Source organism: Hippichthys cyanospilos, chromosome 2 (genome assembly GCF_059441005.1).
Source record: "Hippichthys cyanospilos isolate Australia breed blue-spotted pipefish chromosome 2, RoL_Hcya_1.0, whole genome shotgun sequence".
In the NCBI taxonomy this organism is placed as follows: domain Eukaryota; kingdom Metazoa; phylum Chordata; class Actinopteri; order Syngnathiformes; family Syngnathidae; genus Hippichthys; species Hippichthys cyanospilos.
This window is the reverse complement of record NC_142370.1, coordinates 2745371-2762870: the sequence shown is the minus strand read 5'-3', so window position 1 is coordinate 2762870 and position 17500 is coordinate 2745371. Positions and strand designations below refer to the sequence as shown.

The 17500-nt window shown below is 40.6% G+C and overlaps 1 protein-coding gene across 2 annotated transcripts in view; it reads right to left on the bottom strand.

Moving 5' to 3' along the window:
• hm13 (histocompatibility (minor) 13) overlaps positions 1-12120 on the bottom strand; it is a 23783-nt gene extending 11663 nt beyond the window's left edge. Inside the window, exons 1-9 of one of the 2 annotated variants that reach the window (XM_088405031.1) lie at positions 11685-12120; positions 7563-7661; positions 6372-6454; positions 6201-6289; positions 6021-6106; positions 5793-5918; positions 5662-5719; positions 4443-4563; positions 1105-1207 (exon numbers count right to left, since the gene is read on the bottom strand). In XM_088405031.1, the coding sequence (XP_088261157.1) occupies positions 1105-1207; positions 4443-4563; positions 5662-5719; positions 5793-5918; positions 6021-6106; positions 6201-6289; positions 6372-6454; positions 7563-7661; positions 11685-11906 (987 nt within the window). In that variant the 5' untranslated portion in view covers positions 11907-12120. The remainder of the gene's footprint in view (positions 1-1104; positions 1208-4442; positions 4564-5661; positions 5720-5792; positions 5919-6020; positions 6107-6200; positions 6290-6371; positions 6455-7562; positions 7662-11684) is intronic. The other variant, XM_088405038.1, reaches the window with a different exon arrangement.
• Between the last annotated feature and the right edge of the window lie 5380 nt (positions 12121-17500).

Sequence of the window (17500 nt, the reverse complement as noted above, 5' to 3'; positions counted from 1 at the left end):
ATAAAGGCGTTCGGCCAATAGCATATCGGCATTTCTGTGATTGACGTGTGACGCCGGCCAATAGCATCTCCGTGAGTGAGACCGGGTGACCTTAATCGACCAATAGCATATTGGCGTCTCCTTGACTGACTGATAATTATTCGCACTTTTTTTTTTAAACGGTTGGAATGTATTGACAATTAATTAAAAAAAACCCACACATTTAAACCAATGACAATTCTTTGTCCTGCAATCGGCACATTTAATTTCATGTCGGCTGTTTTTCCCTTTAGCTGTACAAACACTACACTTAAATGGTAATTATATTTAGACACCGTGAGTGAGACAGTCAGTGTGACGTTGTAAGACCAATAGCGTTCACGTTACAGCCACAAGTATCTACTGATGAATTTAGATGACGCAACTGCTGAATTTGTTGACACATTTCTTCATGCTCAATGGCTGGGTTGTCGGATTGCTCGTAAGGCGAGAGGGTTGTTCGTAAGCGGAGGACTAAAATCTCCCTGATCCACGCTCGTAAGGCGAATTGTTCGTAAATCAGGGTGCTCGTAAGCCGGGGGCCGACTGTATATATATAGTCATCCGAATGAGCACAGCCTTCATGCTATTTAAGTGTCCATGAGTGATGACGTCAGAGGAGGCGACGAGAGGGAGGGAGAGTTTGGGGGAAGGTGTACTGCATAAACTAATGTGTGTTTGTGAACTCAAATCGTCATTCCAATCACACATTACAATTTTTAAATTGACAAAACAATATGTATTAAGGTTTTTCGTTGCAATTTATCATAATTCTATTTTACACTCGATTCATTTTGGCATTTATATAAACAGTCTTTTAACGTAATCACGAGATATTTTCCCCCATTTTTCAGATAGTACTGAAATAAAACAGCTGTGTGTTCATTTTGGCAGGTGTGAGAATGCTTATATTGTACTTATAAAATTTAGATTCTATGAATAAAATTTGATGTCTTGGCTGATTGTTTTTAATATGTTCCCTTTAGTGCACCACCATCTAGTGGATGCATAATGCAACCCCAGCTACAATTGTAGTTTCTATTGTATGTGCGCCTTAAAGTGTGGAAAAGACGGTAAATATCTCACCTGTGCATGTTTGAAGGTATGCATGACAAGGATTGTCAGACCCAGGCCCAATATGTAGGCCAGGAAGCTAGAGTAGAAGTATGTCCTGCTGTTCTTCCTCAGGCTGCAGGCAAACAAGAATGAGTAGAACATGGAGAGAAATGATCAGTAGCAGAATAAGTTGAGTAGTAAGGACAACAATTGCAAGTAGACAACAAGTAGAAGGAGAAGCGCAACTCCAAGACGAATAAGACAGACAAATAAGAACCACAAAAAAAGAGTGGAAGACGGGGGGACCGAGATTAGATCGAAGAAGAAAACGCCAAAAGGACAAGCAGAAGGAGAAGGCCAAGTAAATGAAAAGCAGAAGCGGGAGACCAAATAGAAAAAAATTACAGTAAATTCCGGACTATAAGCCGCTACTTTTCCCCCAAACTTTCAACCCTGCGGCTTATTCAGTGATGCGGCCAATTTATGTAATTTTTCTAACGGCCGCTAGGGGCGCTCGAGTAGAAAAGGTAAGATTAAGACCGGTGGAATATATGCGGCGAGAAGACTGCAACTTCCTGTCTTGTGCATAAATTAAATTAGCGTAAACATACCCTCATCATGGAAAATGCAAAAAGAAAGGCATATGACGCAGGACAAACTCCATTCCAGCTGTGATTCCTGGGGGCACAACGAAGTATTTGCAGCCACTTGACATTAGTGTGAATCGTGCATTTAAAGTGGCGCTCCGTGTTGAATGGGAGAATTGGATGACTAGCGGCGAGAAATCTTTCACTAAAACTGGCCGCATGCGAAAGGCAACTTTTTCACCACTCTGCCGGTGGATCCTGACAGCGTAGGGGCAGCGTCAAAAAATTCACCATCACCAACGGGTTCCGAAAAGCTGGTCTGCTGCGTGACGGAGAGGAGGGCACAGTGACAGCGAGAGAGAGGCTGAGGGAGTGTGAGACGACGTCTATATGACACTGTTTCATTCCGACACTGAGGAAAATGAATTCGATGGCTTCAGTTCAAAGGAGGAAGATGAAGACGGCTTACCGTGATTTTTACCAGTATGTTCTTTTACCAGACCAGTTTTACCAGACCTGTTATACTGTGTTGCTAGCGTGTTGCTACCATGTTGCTACCGTTTTGCTGCCCTGTCACAGGCACCGTTTGGGAAGAAAGTTATATTATTATTGTTAAGTTATATTATTAAAACTTTGAAAACTCTCTCTGTGTACCGTCTTTCTTTGTAAATATGATTACATGTTTTAATGTGGGCACATGCGGCTTGTATGCAGGTGCGGCTTGTGTATGTACAAAATCGGTTTTCCTCTAAAATGTAGTGGGTTGCGGCTTATAATCAGGTGCGCTCTATAGTCCGGAAATTACGGTATGTATTATCAGATAATTTCAGTGCTCTTGTTTGCCTGCGTCCCCAATGTAGGATTTATGCCGTGGGACACATAATTTCAATTCAATGTGCGTCCCCGAGGCGCAACGTTTTTTGTAGGGGCATTGCTAGACAATTGTTTCACATGTGCCAAATGCAGCTTGCAATGAGGAATTATCCTCTCAATGTGACTGATAATCTTTGGCTGCCTTAACCAATCATGTTCTCATGTTCACTTTTTGTTAATTATCCTCTTGATGTGACGCACACTCTTTGACTGCCTGAGCACATTTCTACTTTGAAGCTACTTTCACTGAGCTTTATATTGGATATCGTTGGAGGTAGGACGCGAGCAGCCTATCAAGCTCAATTGTGGGTCAGGAAGGCAAACCAATGGAACTTTTCCCCTGGTCCAAACAAATGAAGTCGGCTGTCTGAGAGGTTTGTACCTTTCGAAAACGAACCAGCGCCAATGCAAGACTGACTGACAAAACGAGGCTATTAAGGGGGAAGACTCTTATCGACACGAAAGGATAGAATTGACACAGTACAATTTATAATACACATTTTGAACAATTGATTTTAAATAATCTACTATCAATCGATGGTAGTTAATTTCTGTAAAATAAACTGGCTGATTTACTAGCGCAATAGTTTTGCTTCATGTATTCTAATTGCTACTTTTTCGGCTGATTCATTAGTGCAACAGCTTTGCTTCATGTATTCTGTTACTTTTTCAGACACCACAGCGCCTCCTTATCTCATATGTGTGTGTGTTTTAAAAACAATGTTAAGGTCAAGGCCTGAATCGCAAGTTATCTGCAAGTTCTGCCACGGTGCACAATACTCATGTTGTGCGACGGTTGGAATGTGAGACCCCCCACACTTCAGTAACAGTTTTTAATAAAAAGACTGCTCCGAGCGAGAAAGAGAGAGAGACTGTGACGAGGCTGACATGGCCACGCTCTCCTTCGAGCTCTCCCCACTGCACTGGTAAAACCTAATCTCTGACTCCTGTGTTGTTATTTACACCTCTCCTTGGGTCATTTGTGGGGTTCGAGCCCACTTCAAACCCAACAATTTCAAATCAGTCGTCTTTCAAAATATTGTTGTGCATTTCACTATGAATAAAATGGTTTATATAATCTACAACAGTGGTGGCCAAGTTCGGTTTTCAAGAGCCACAATCCAGCCTGTTTTCATTGTGTCCCTTCAACTAACACACCTGATTCAAATGATTAGCTCATCAGCATTCTTTGCAGAATCCTGATAACGACGCTGATTTGAGTCAGGTGTGTTGGTTGAAGAGATACATTGAAAACAGGCTGAATTGTGGCTCTTGAGGACCGTACTTGGCTACCCCTGATCTAGAAAAATGGCTATTTACCCAAAAATATTTTAAAATTAGATATTTTAGAGCTGTAATTTCAATTGTAATATTTTTGCTCAAGGATATCTTATGATAATGTCAGCTTGTGATATTGTCCCATGCATATTCACAAACATTCCAAATAAATAGTTACAATTGATAATTCTCCCAATATTCTCAAAGATGAACAAACTGAAATACGTTTCATACTTTGCACGCACAATTTAGCTGCTCATTTGAAAAAGTTTATTTTCATCACTCATTGCATAAATATAGTGAGAAATATTTATAAATATATATGTATTTTTCATTTGGGAAAGAGTTTTTCACAATCTTTTGGTGCTGCAATTTTAGGAAGAGAGTCGAGTACAAGAACAAGTAGAAGCAAAAAAAACACACACAAGTAGAATAAGCAGGAAAAGAACATGTAGAAGAATGACCAGATGAATAAGTAGAGAAAGGAAAAATGAATACAAGTAGATTAAGAATAATTTAAAAGACAAGTAAAATTAGAAGAACGGGAAGTAGTAGTAAGCTAAAAAATAGAGATGTAGGACAAGAACTGAACAAAATTGAGATGGCAAGGATTTTCATTATCAGGGTTACCTGACGTCAAATCGCAGCAGCAGCGCAATAAAGATGCCCGGGATGACGATGTCACCCAAACCCAGCATGGCGAAGTTGCTGGCATCCAGACCTTTCTCCAACAAGTCTTGAGGGAAGACAACTTGTGGACGAAGAGAGAGAAAGACATCACATCGGGATACCACCACCATTTTGTTAAAATTTTAAGATCCAAGTAGATCTGAATTAACCAGCACTTTTCAGGTTATTTGGGTGGCCATGTTGAAAGTCAATGGTCTGTTCTCACGCAAATGAACCACTTCTCATCCTTTCAGGAGTACCCCCTGATACGCGCTGTTCAGTCCTTGTATCACTAATGTGCGAGTTTGATTCACATTATCGGCAGTAAATCAGATCCGTAGCCACTGAGGGTTATTCTCCCCCAAAATGGTCATTTGTCACTGATTAAGTTCATAATTTTTTACAGAAATTCAAGGCACAGGCGAGGCGTCCAGAGGGTCCAGTTTGATTGCCTCAGTACGGAATCTCGGCCTTTTGCAGATGATGGCAGTTTTATTGTTTTTTTTGTCAAGCCGTGATCTTCAACTCTCACTGAGGTGATTTGCAACCAAGTGTGAAGTGAAGGGGATGAAAATCAGCACCTCCATATCTGAGACCATGGTCAACAGTCATCAAGAGTGGCACGTCCTCTCTGGGTCAGAGATGAGATCCTACCCAATGTGGAGAAGTTCAAGAATCTTGGGTTCATAGTCACGAGTGAGGGAAGCTGAGCCAAAAGATGAAATACTCGATTTACCTGTCGACCTCTTACTACCTCTTAACTCTTTTTACCCCTAAATATGATCATGAGCTGTGGCTCATGACCGAAAGAAAAAGATACCGGATACAAGCCGCCAAATGAAGTTTCTACCAAGATAAGATAGTGTGAGAAGCAAGGGTATCCAGCTGGGAATCTGAGTTAAGCCACTCCTCCACATTGAGACGAGCCAGCTGAGGTGCCTTGAAGATATGTTTCGAATGTTTCCTCCGGGAGGAGGCCCTGAGGAAGATCCAGAACACTGGAGACGTGGCGTATTTGGGAACACCTGGGGATTCCTCCAATGAGTGAATTCAGGGTTTCCCGCTAAAGCTGCTTTTCCTGCAACCCTACTTTCAACAAACTCTAGTAAATGGATGCATGGATTAATTGGACCAGATGGATAAGCTGGACCAATTTTAATCAGTCATAACCAATACTCACGTTTGATAGGTGCCTCAAAAGACTTGGCAACCGTCACCATGACATTGGTACCAAATACCTGAAAAAAGAAAAATCAGTGTCACGGTCAACATCAATGTTAAGTTCATATTTCAGACTTTGTAGGCGCTTACCCAGAAGATATCGTAGATAAACAATCCTCCTAACAGGATGCAACCGGTACTGACATTGTTCAGGTGCAGAAGTTCTACCCCGTTTAGGGCAAAGGCCAAACCAAAAAGATTGTTGGCAATCCAGTGCTGTGAAATCACACCAAATCTGATGTGTTAGAGGCTAACCCAAAGTACAATATGATTGGCTAAGCATGTGCAACACTAACCACCCCAATTGACAATCATTACCTTTTTGAGAAGGTACCAGATGCCCACCACACTGCTGATGAGCAGACACACCAGGTTGTTTGTGTCAAACTCGTAGTTAATGACCTCTGAAAAAAAAAAGGAGGGGGGGTGGACACACCCATTTGACCCCCAGTGCATGCTGGCAACAGCACGAGGAAGGACTCGTGTGCTTTGACTCACCTTCTTTGGCCTCATCAGTACCCTGCGTGAAGAGCAGTTGGTACTGCTTGTTTGGCACAGAGGCAGGAATGATTCGAGACAGTAGAGGACTTGGACACCAACAAGAGAAAGAGTTTAAGCATGTAAGCCTACAACAGGGCACCACTTAATGTGCAAGGCTGGGCAACTTACCTCATTGTGTGAGACAGCGCCAGCACACCAAGCACAAAAAAGTAGACTGACAACAGCAGGTTTATGTACTCTTGTGAAAACACCTGCAATAATCAATGCACAAATCATGATATATATTGTTAACTGAATTCCAGAGCCACTGAACATACAGTATGTCTAATGTAGCTAAAGCTGCTGAACATATATCTACTGTTGCTACAAGTAATTGACTGCGGGGTCACCAAGAAAGTAGTGATGGAAAAATGAAGCTTCAAGATTCTTCATGAGCCAGTTAATGTATTTTTTGACGCCTCAAAATGGCACTCTGTTCAATCCTGGGCAGCTTTAGTTATTGTTATTCTTAATAATAATAATAATAATGAGGGTTGAACAGTGCCCAATGTAATGTATTCTTTTTGTAAAATTACTCTTATTATAATTATATAATTACTTGCACAATTATTTTTTGCAGTCCAAACATGCACACAAACCCACCAAACTCTTAATGATTTTTTTTTTTTTTTTTTTTTTAGATTTTGATAAAAATTTTGAAAAAAAAAAGGGGGGGGGGGGGGGGGGGGACTCTGTAGCTGGCCCATCCATCCATTTTCTGTAGCGGCTAATTGTTATGGTCATAGGCTTGCTGGCGCTATACCAGCTGTCCATTTGCTGAAGGCGTGGGACTCGCTGAACTGGTTACCAGCCAATCACTAAGCACGAACAACTAACCACGCACTCAATCACACCTAAGGAGTAAGTTCTGTACTTGGAACTCTGAACGGTGAAGTGGACGTGCTTACCACTCTTCCACCGAGCCGCCCTGTAGCATCCGCTGCAGTAGAACCTCAAAATACAAGGTCTTTCCAACCTTGTTGAAAGATTTTCATTTTTGGCAAATCCAATCCCATTGTTACTGTGACATTGTAACTGTCATTTTGCCTTAAACAAGTTAATTTAAAAAAAAATGAATTGTTGAATTACATTATTAAGAAGAGCAGTGAAGTCAATAGAACAAGTCATGTACTAGGCAATTGTTTTATCGTGAATATATTTGACCTGGGATATTTTAGAGGTGTTTGAAGGGCAAATGATTTTTTTTTTTTTTTCTTAAAGAAACTTCCTCTCAGGTGATGGCTCCTTGTCACAATTAGATGTTAACAATCGCATGAGTAACAGTTTAATCCAAGGGTGAGAAACAGTATCAAATGTCACCTTGAAAAACAGGTACAGTCCAAAGAGAGTGCAGCTGGCTATGATGGGGAATCTGGCGGCATCTCGGCTGGTAATGGTCTCTGGCATGTCCGAAGTTTTCTGTAACAGCAGGGTTTAGGGGGGGCAATATACTGCTATCTTATGATCATCAAATAATGAGCATTCAAGACATTAATATGGAGAGACACGATTATATTGGAGATGTGGACTTGTAAAGCTCTGGCCAATCATCTGCATATCTACTGTCAAATTTGGTATTTGTTGCAGTTGCAGTCAATAACCCTATCAAATATTGTGTATTCAGAATTTGAATAACATTCATACGGACACAATAGCCCCAAAAAAGCTCATAATTGGGGTTTAAAAAAAACTGAATAATAACCCTGAGTTAATCCTTTTCCTACACAAATATATGGTCATGCCATGGCATTTAAGTTACCTCCTTTGAATGGGCCATTGGTTTGGGTCTTTTTGGTATGGAATTGTTTAATATGCGCTGCTATGTCGTTTAAACCTTGCTATAGCGAGCGAAGGGGGGATTTGCCATTGGGAGGGTTAAAGCCCTGCATCACAATGCCACTTAACAAACATAACTTGAATTTATTGATTTCTTCTAGGAGTAAACACACAGGGAGAAACTCACACACAGCATGAAGCCACAGTTTTGGAGCAACATTTTTTATTTTGTGGAGAATTACTTTTTTTTATTGACAGTAAAAAGTAAGAACGAGAAATTATGTCTATTTATGTCATGACTTTTTCCATACGTTGCGGTTTCAATTAGAGTAACATTTAAAAAGCCGCCCACCAGTACATGTCAAATCAAGCACTTTCAGTCATTCTACCACCAGGGGACAAACGCATGGTTAAGACAATATCAAAGCTCAAGAAATAGCAAGCGAGCATATACTGTAAGAACGTCGGCAGCTTGGTTTATGCTTGACTCGATCCGCGTTTTCAACGCAGCTCCACGTGTCAAAATGTTGTCTTTTCGGCAACCACGCCACTTTGCGCTGGCCAGATTTTCCGTAACGCATACCTTCTGGAATTTCTTTACCGCGTGGAAGCGCCAGGCAGAAAACATATTGGACGAACTATTGCTTATTGATGTTCGCCGGTGAATACCGTTAACAACTTCTGGCGAGCAAGTACACAGAGGAGGAGTCTGATTAAAATAAATAAATAAACTAGAGCTGCAAGCAGCTATAAAAGGCCCTCGCGGACCTGTGCACGTTGGGGAATGAACAGGTCGGGGTATGAACAAGGAGTATGAAAGATGAAAAATTAGTTGTAGATGACTTCAGTGCGGGACTCTTATCAAATATGTAAAATTTAGAGAAGGTGGGACAATGTGGGTTGAGTTACTGCAGCTTTTATTGTTACAGTTGTGTTACTTTCAATGCCGTATAGGCCACGCCCATTTGTCGAAACATCGTACTATTTTGTGGAGGGCATTAGGCATGGCCAGTGGCTTTTCAGACAACATTTAAGGGATATCATTTCAAGGGGCTCAACAGAGTACATAAAAACGTTAAAGAATTGCTATATTTTTTGCTGCCACTAAGTGGCGCTCGCACTAAGATAAAAAATAGGCTTGATGGTGTGTTTCACATTGGACTCCCATCCCATATATGACGTTTTGAAAAAAATCAGATCATCTAGGTCCAATTACAGCAACTTTTACCGTTTTGGCAAGACATTGGACTTTGAGTTGGGATAGAGGCCACGCCCTCTTTTGAAAAGTCATAAAAGGTAAGAACCTTCATGTTCCAATGTGTCATAGCTTTTCTGACCATTTTTTAGTACATTTAGTCAAACAGGCATTGCACAGTACATGAAAGTGTAAAAAATGAGATTTTTGTCCGCCACTAGGTGGCGCTGTAAATGATTTGGAAGTTTAACACATAGCTGTATTAGGGCATGACTTTTAAAGTCCCAGCAAAGTTTCAGATGGTTTGAAGCTGTTACAGCTGAGTTATTACATTTTTTTGTCACTCTTGGCGAAGGAAATATTAAACATAATTTGAAGCTCCACCCACATCTTATATGTGTGCCCCTCAGTCGGATAATGATCCATGCCAAAGTTGAAGGTAATGGGGTAAACGGTTTAAGAGAAAAAGGCACTAGTTTGAGATCAGCTAATGTCTAAGAATGGGGCAAAATTGCACATTAAAAAAAAATCATAATTTTTCTGTACATCCTAGCACATCATTCCTGTTGACTTTTTTTGTAGGTCTTACAGTCCTTCATTTGCCTAAAAGGTTTCATAGCTGTAGGTCAAAGCAAACAGGATTGACTGTAATCTTTCGACTAATGACATTTTTTGCAGCCATAGGTGGCGCTAGCTTTAAACTGGAATATATGTTTGTCGATGTCTTCAGGAATAGATTTACATCCAATGTGTGAAATTGTGAGAAGATCAGATCATCTGGGTCAAATTACAGCAGCTTTTACTCTTCCGATAAAGCTTCAGAATGAAAATGGACGTAGAGGCCACGGCCATTATTGAAATTTTGTAAAAATTTGGTGGTCAGCAAGGCTCTCTAGAGGCTTGTCATACTTAATTTCAGCGATATTACTTTAAAGGGCTCAACTAAACACATAAAAACGTTTAAAAAATGCTGTATTTAACTAACCAAAAAAAAATCATGACGACATTTTTTAAAACATAGATTTCTAATGTAAATTTATCTCAACGTGCCACGACCCCAACATGTTCATACTCCAAATTGTCAATACTCCATGAGCCTTAGGCTGTGATGGCCCTTTATAGCTGCTTGACACTCTAGTGACTTCTTAGAATGTAGTGTAATGACAGGATGTAATGAAAGGATGGTGTTTTCAGGGGACATTACTTTTGACAGGCAACATTAGACTTTGATGTGTCTTCTTTTAGAGAACAACTACTTGTGTGGTATTATGACACCTAAACAAATATTTGTAATTATTACTATTACTATTGTCTTTTTTCTTCCATAAAAGAAACATGACTGTTTCCAGGGACATTGATTTGTGACAGGCAAGCTCAGATTTGGGAGCAATTATGGAGACACCTGGGGTGGTATACTGTCCTCCAGGACCTGTAAGATGCCTAAATTATTACTTTTAAATATTATTTGCGTTGTTTTTAGATTAGGTGCAATGCTAGCTAAATACGGCCTTTTCGGGTGACTGATTTTAACCTTCAATATCAGATTTAGATGGGACATAGTATGGTGGTTACCTAGGTTGGTGTAGTGTGCCCCAAATCTGGTACTTAATTATGACGCTTGAAGAATTATTTTAATTATTTTTTAAAAGATAGAGATATTGAAGTAATGCAATTTTAGGGAGATTGAAAAATTGATTATTAAATATTAAGTGAGAGACAAGATCAGATTTTGATGGGCCTGCATCTGCTGGTTACCAGTCAGTGTTCTCCAAAACCAGTCATGTACTCCACTATCAATAATTTTAAAAATATAGCGGAGAAGAAAGCCTACATGCTGATATGAAATAAACTTATTTTAAAGATACATTTTGATTGAAATTAAATTTCGTAATTTTCTCATGAGTGGACTCGTTGCCTTTCACAGACAGCTCATTTAAGAACACGGTTTCGAACACGAAGCGTTGACGTCCAAATCGGCCAAATGGGAACCTTTTATTTTTAAAATGACTAGCACCACTCGTCAGTGGCCCGTTACCGTAATTCCTAGGATGGATGGATTTAGGGGCGGCCGGTTTGACTACATTTTTTCGACTGGAGGCTGACTTGACAGCATAAAATACTGGGCTATGCCTCTGACGAGAATTGTTCAAACAACTCTCGTTAAGTACACGTGACTGGCTCCAGTATTATAATTTTAACGAACAAACTAGACGGTAACAACAATTAATCAACGACCGATAATAAGACGGCTAAGCCTACTTCAACGTCGTGAGCAACTGTACAATTAGATGACGTAAACAGTCGTCATACGACAAAATGAGCCTCTAAACAATGTAGCGCATGTAAAAACATCCAACACAAGCTAATATATTAGCACGCGTCGTGCCCTGATCACCATTTGCGACGTAAGAAAGCTTCGCGAGTTGCGAGCTAATGTTATGGCAGCTAGCCTCAGCTAACGGCAGTCTTACCTTGGATTTAGAGCAGGCCACGGAGCGCATAGCTCCCAAGAAGATAGGCACCAGAGCCATGAGCACCAGGCTGCCATAAGCCAGCGCCGCGCCCTCCGGCGTGGCCACGAACTTGGCGGTTGTGTTGAGCGCCTCTGAGTCGGCGTCGGTGGCGTTCAGAGCGTCCAGGAGCGCGGAAGTACTCTCTGGAGCCGAGGTGCTGACTTTTTCCACCTCAGACATGTTTCGCCGGGGTTCGTGACTGTTCGGGCGGGGCGGCGGTTGGCGCTGGATATGTGCGGTTAAACAAGCTGACAGACCCGAGGACGAAGCGGTAATTGTATGCGTGTCATTCGTAAATGAGAAGCGCGAACCAGCCTGTAACCCACTAAAGGCCACGTTTCCTAAAGCAAAGATGCACCACACATGGAAGACCTCTCACTCTGATGCTCTCCTAGAGCAGGGCAACAAAAAGCTCGCAAGCTGGTATACGGTGGACCTCCCGTGTTTGAATGTTTTGAATCAGTGAAAAAAAAAAAAAAAAAGACTTAACAGAAGAAAACTTCCAAAATGTGATTTGATTTTTTTCCCCACAGATTGGGGGGTATTTTAATTGTGGAATTTTTGAGAAGTGAGATTTTTGGACATGTTGAAAAGTGTCCCCCAGATAAATTATATGTGTGTATGACTTAACGGGACAGTGAGTAAGATTCAGACGGTTTATTATTATTATTATTATTAAAAAAAATAATAAAAAGGAATAAATTAAATAATTGTAAATTTCATCCCATTCATCCATCAATTTTTTATAGCCGCTTATCCCCACAGGGGTCGCAGGCTTGCTGGCGCCTATCTCAGCTGGCTTCGGGCAGTAGGCAGGGGACACCCTGGACTGGTTGCCAGCCAATCGCATGGCACACAGAGACGAACGACGAATCTTGCACCCAGTCACACCTAAAGACAATTTAGTATGTCCAATTCACCTGCCATGCATGTTTTTTTGGGGAGGAGTGGAAGGAAGCCAGAGTACCCGGAGAGAACCCACGCAGGCTCGGGGAGAACATGCAAACTCCACACAGGAAGGCCGGAGCCAGGTGGATTTGAACTGGGACCTATGAGGCGGACGTGCTATTCACTGTGCCACCGAGCCGCCCATTGTAAATTTCAAACACTTGCAAATGAATGTGTTCTTAATGACCAACAATATGTTTTAAATATAATCATTTGTCTGGTCATTCAATTATATTACATGGGGGGTGGCACTTCTCCGGAGGCGGAGATGTTTGTTATGGCTATGAACGATGGTAAATACAGCACCTCCTGCTGTCTCTAATGAAAAACGGTCTAAATCTTACACACTGTACCATTAATATTCAAATAACTAAAAAGTTGGGTGTGCCCTTGGGAAAGAACAGTGAATTTTGGGGTGAAAATTGTGAATTTTGTAAAAATAATAATTGAATAAATGTGGAAATAAGGGTGAATAACTTTAAACATTTCTAAATGATTTGGGATGAAAGTAGAAGGCCTTCAACAATCACCTATTCTTTTTTTTATGAGTTTGTTCCACAATTTTCAATAATTTTAAGTAATCTACAAATTTGTCCATGTGTAGTTACTATACTTACCTCTCTCCCATCCTCAACGTATGTACATTTAGATGCTACCCACAACTTTTTACTTAAAGGCTAAATTACTTACAATCATGTACATGAGTATAAATATTGTATGATTACTGTATAAACCCTTGTAATCTGTATTAAATAAATATATTACAACTAACTGATAATGCTCCCGATATGCTCACAGTTGCACACGTTTCATTCTTTACCCATGCTCTCAATTTAGCTGACCACTTGAAAACGTTTATTTTCAAACCTTGTTTGTCATAAATGTCATGAAAATGTGTTTTTCATTGGGGCAACAGCTTTTCACATATTTTGGCACTGACATTTCCTGTGAAATGACAATGTATCCTGTTCTACCTTTTTCATTCATCTTATTTTATAATTTAAAATCGATACCATTTATAGCCAGTTACAATGAGTATAGAAGTTGTCCCCCATGCTATTTTAGAAAGAAAATGTTGTTAAGTCAAAGCTTAGGGAAAAAAAACCTCCCTGCAGTCTGAACTACTATGATAAATCTTTGCACATTTAAAGATTGGGCAGAATTAATTTTTAATGTAATCCATTTCTATTGTTTTGATTTGAAAATCGATTTTGAATTGAATCGGAGACCATAAAACAGGAATCGAATTGAATTGTGACACAGTCAAAGATTCCCACTCTTTATTCATACGCACACACATACTGTATATCGCTTGTAAATTGTGCTTATTGTTTAGGCTGAGTTCACAGTCCCCTTGTCATAAAGGATGACTTTTAAGGCTTTATAACTGGCGGGCATAACTTGCGGGGTTATTGCTTCACCATGCTCCAAGCACTGTTGACATGACTCAAATTTTCTCATCCTGCGTTCATCTTCGTTGAGACACTTTGGTTTCTGTTTGTTTAGTTTTTTTTAGTTTGTGACTTTGATTTGATACTTTATCTTTTGGGACTGTTTTTGTTTCCACGCCTGGCGTGCGTGTTCGGTGAATAAACTATCATTGACTATCCACTTCCTCGTGTGGTTGGCTGGGGTCCTGAATTCGCTCGAGTTCCGTGGTTATTCAAAACAGAATTCTGTAATGACTTTGATGTGATACTTTACCTTTTGGGACAGTTTTTGTTTCCACGCCTGGTGTGCACTATATAAATATATATACCTGTATTTTCCGCACTATAAGGAGCAACCAAAAGCCTGATTTTTTTTTTTTTTTTTTTAAAGCTGAAGGTGCACCTTATAATCCGGGGCATATGGATCAAATCATGTGCTGACTGCATAAACTATAGATTATGCCTAAAAAATTCAGTTCAAACCGACCTGTCCCAAGGGTATCAAAGCCTACATGGCCCAGAACGATTAATTAACTTGATTTGCAGGCCCAGTTTTTTTTTTTTTTTTTTTTGAGGACTTAAGAGTGTGTGGCCCCACACTCATGTTTGTCGTTTAAATTTCCCTGACTTTTGTTTATTCATAACTTTTTTGTGCTCCATATCGTAATAGCGGGTCAAAAATATATAATGCACGCCGAGGAAAAAATTAAAAAGACAACAGCGCCAGCCTTCACCCGCGCTTGGCTCCAAACTCATACCGTTGCACGTTTGTCGTTTAAATTTTCCTGACTTTTGTTTATTCATAACTTCTTTGTGCTCCAAATCGAAACAGCTGTCACGGTTTGTTGGATTTTGGGTTGTGGGTTTATTCGAGGGGTTCTGTTCTTTTCTGTTTGTATAGTTCCTGCTTCTGCTCCTCTCGTGTCTCGTTTTTGCTCATATTTTGCGGCTGCGGCTTACATACCAGTGCGGCTTATATATATATATATATATTATATATATGGGGATCGTAGCAATCACCTTTTTACTATTGCTGATGAATTTGTGCAAGTGTAGCTTTCCTGTGGCACAGAGTTCTCTTGCTTCTCTTACAAGCTGAATCGCTTCTTGCTCTGAGTCCACAGCTGCCACATAGAAGTTATGTTGTATTAACTTAACAGTGGCTTGGTTGAACTCACTTTCGCCTTGGGCAGCGAGATGCTTGAGTCCAAATTTGCGCATCCGGGAGAGGAGGCTGCGCCAAACAAATGAACTTTCATGCGAAACACGGATGGTGGTTGTTCCATGTTGCCATCCTCCCACCATAGGAAGCGGAGGTAGTCTTGGTCTTGTGGAGCAACATGAAATTGGTGGAACATGCGTTCAACATCGCACATGATGGCCACCTGTCCTTTCCTGAAGCGACACAGAACTCCTACAAGGGTATTCGTGAGATCTGGTCCGGTGAGAAGATGCTCGTTCAGTGATGTGTATTGGAATTTTGCAGAGCAATCGAAAACAACTCTCATTTTATTGGGCTTCTGTGGATGGTATATGCCATGATGAGGGATATACCAGACTGGTTGTTTACTTATCTCATGCTCTGGCACCCTTTCGGCAACGCCTCTTGTTATAATGTCTTGCATGAAGGCTACGTAGTCTTCGCAATAGCCCTCATCCTTTTTTAGATGTTTTTCCAGGCAACGAAGCCTGTGCTCCACACAAGGTCTGTTATTGGGTAAATTTGGTCTATCTACTTTAAATGGTAGAGGTAGTTCAAAATGACCGTTTTCCTTTTGCTTTATGCCTTTTTTTAACCTTTGACAGAAACATTAAATCTTCTTGCGACACTGACTTTTCTTCAAGGGTCCTTTCCACAAAGTCCTTTTCCAGCACTTTGAGTATCTCTGCTGGATCAGGAACTTCTGTGACTTGGATTCTGCTCACAAAGTGGACCTTACCTTTTAATTCTTCAACTGCTGGGAATACTTGTTTCACAATGACATGATGGCTTACTCCTATTTCATCTTCATAGGCATCTTCAGACCGGCTATAGCCGATGATGCTCCAACCAAGTAGGGACTTTTGTGCGAATGGTTGGTCTCTTTCACCACTATTGACTTTTGAAGGGAGTAGAGCTTGAAGACAGTTATAGCCTATGAGTAGTCCAACTTCGCAATCAAGTTTAGGAGGCATTTCTTTTGCTAAATGCTTCAAATGATACTAGTTTTCTGCTGTCTTATTTGTTGGGATATGAGATCTATTGGCAGGAATATAGTTTCTGGTGTAGGTTGTCGGCAACTTGATTCTTGTGTCTAAATTAAAGCCTCTTACTTGTAGGTCTTTTAAATTGTAACTGGACACAACTTTGGTTTTGGAGGTTATTGTGGAAATCTTGAGCTTGGTGGGCACAGCCTTGGTATTGAGTGAATCGGCGGTGTCCTTGAGGATGAAAGTGGTGTCGCTTTGAGTGTCCAGCAGAGCATATACCAGTTTCTCCTTTCTTGGATTGTCTACAGTAGATAAAAAAGACTGGGATGATTGAGGAGGTACAACCTTTGTTCTTTTGTCGCACTACTCTGTTTGACTTGTGACACCTTTCCTGTTTCTTGCTCGTCCTTTAAAGGTTCTTGATTTGTCTTTAGCTTCTCTCTATCCTGATGTAAGTATGTTGGGTGTGCCTTTTGACATTTTTCACACACACTTCTTGCCCAACAGCTCTTGGAGTGGTGGCCGTACTTGAGACAACCAAAACACAAATTCTCAGACCGTACAAACTTAACTCATTCTTCAACTGCCTTCTCCATTAGCCTTTTGCATTTATGAAGAGTATGACTGGATTTATTGCAAAAGAGACACGTCAGGCTTGTCTTCTCATTACTGCTTGTGCTTAATGTTTTAGCGTCGCGAGTGGAACTTCTTGGTTTAATTTTTACAAAATGCTTGTGTTCTTGGTCGGATGACTTTATCGCTTGCAATGAAGTGATGGGGTTGCATGCAATCCTAACTTCTTTGTTGAGAAAGGTGATGAAATGGCTAAAGCTTGGAAATATTTTGTTCTCGTCTAGAAACTCTGTTGCTTTCCTATTCCAGCGTGCACTCAACCAATCTGGAAGCTTTGCTGCTATTTTCACATTCTCTACGCAGTCGTTCAGCGCTTGTAAGCCTTGTATGTGTGGCATTGCTGACTCTACACTAGTTAAGAAATCAGTGGTCACGCAACTCTTTAATGTCCTTTGTAGTGAGTTTTGGCCAAGCGTGTATCTTGTCACGGTATGCTTTACTTATTATGAAGGGGTTTCCAAAGCTATCGTCGAGAGTTTCCCAAGCTGTGAAATAGGCTTCTTCGGTTCCAACTAAAAAGTTACCTTCAATGGCTTTCTTTGCTGACCCTTTGACATATTTTCTCAGGTAGAA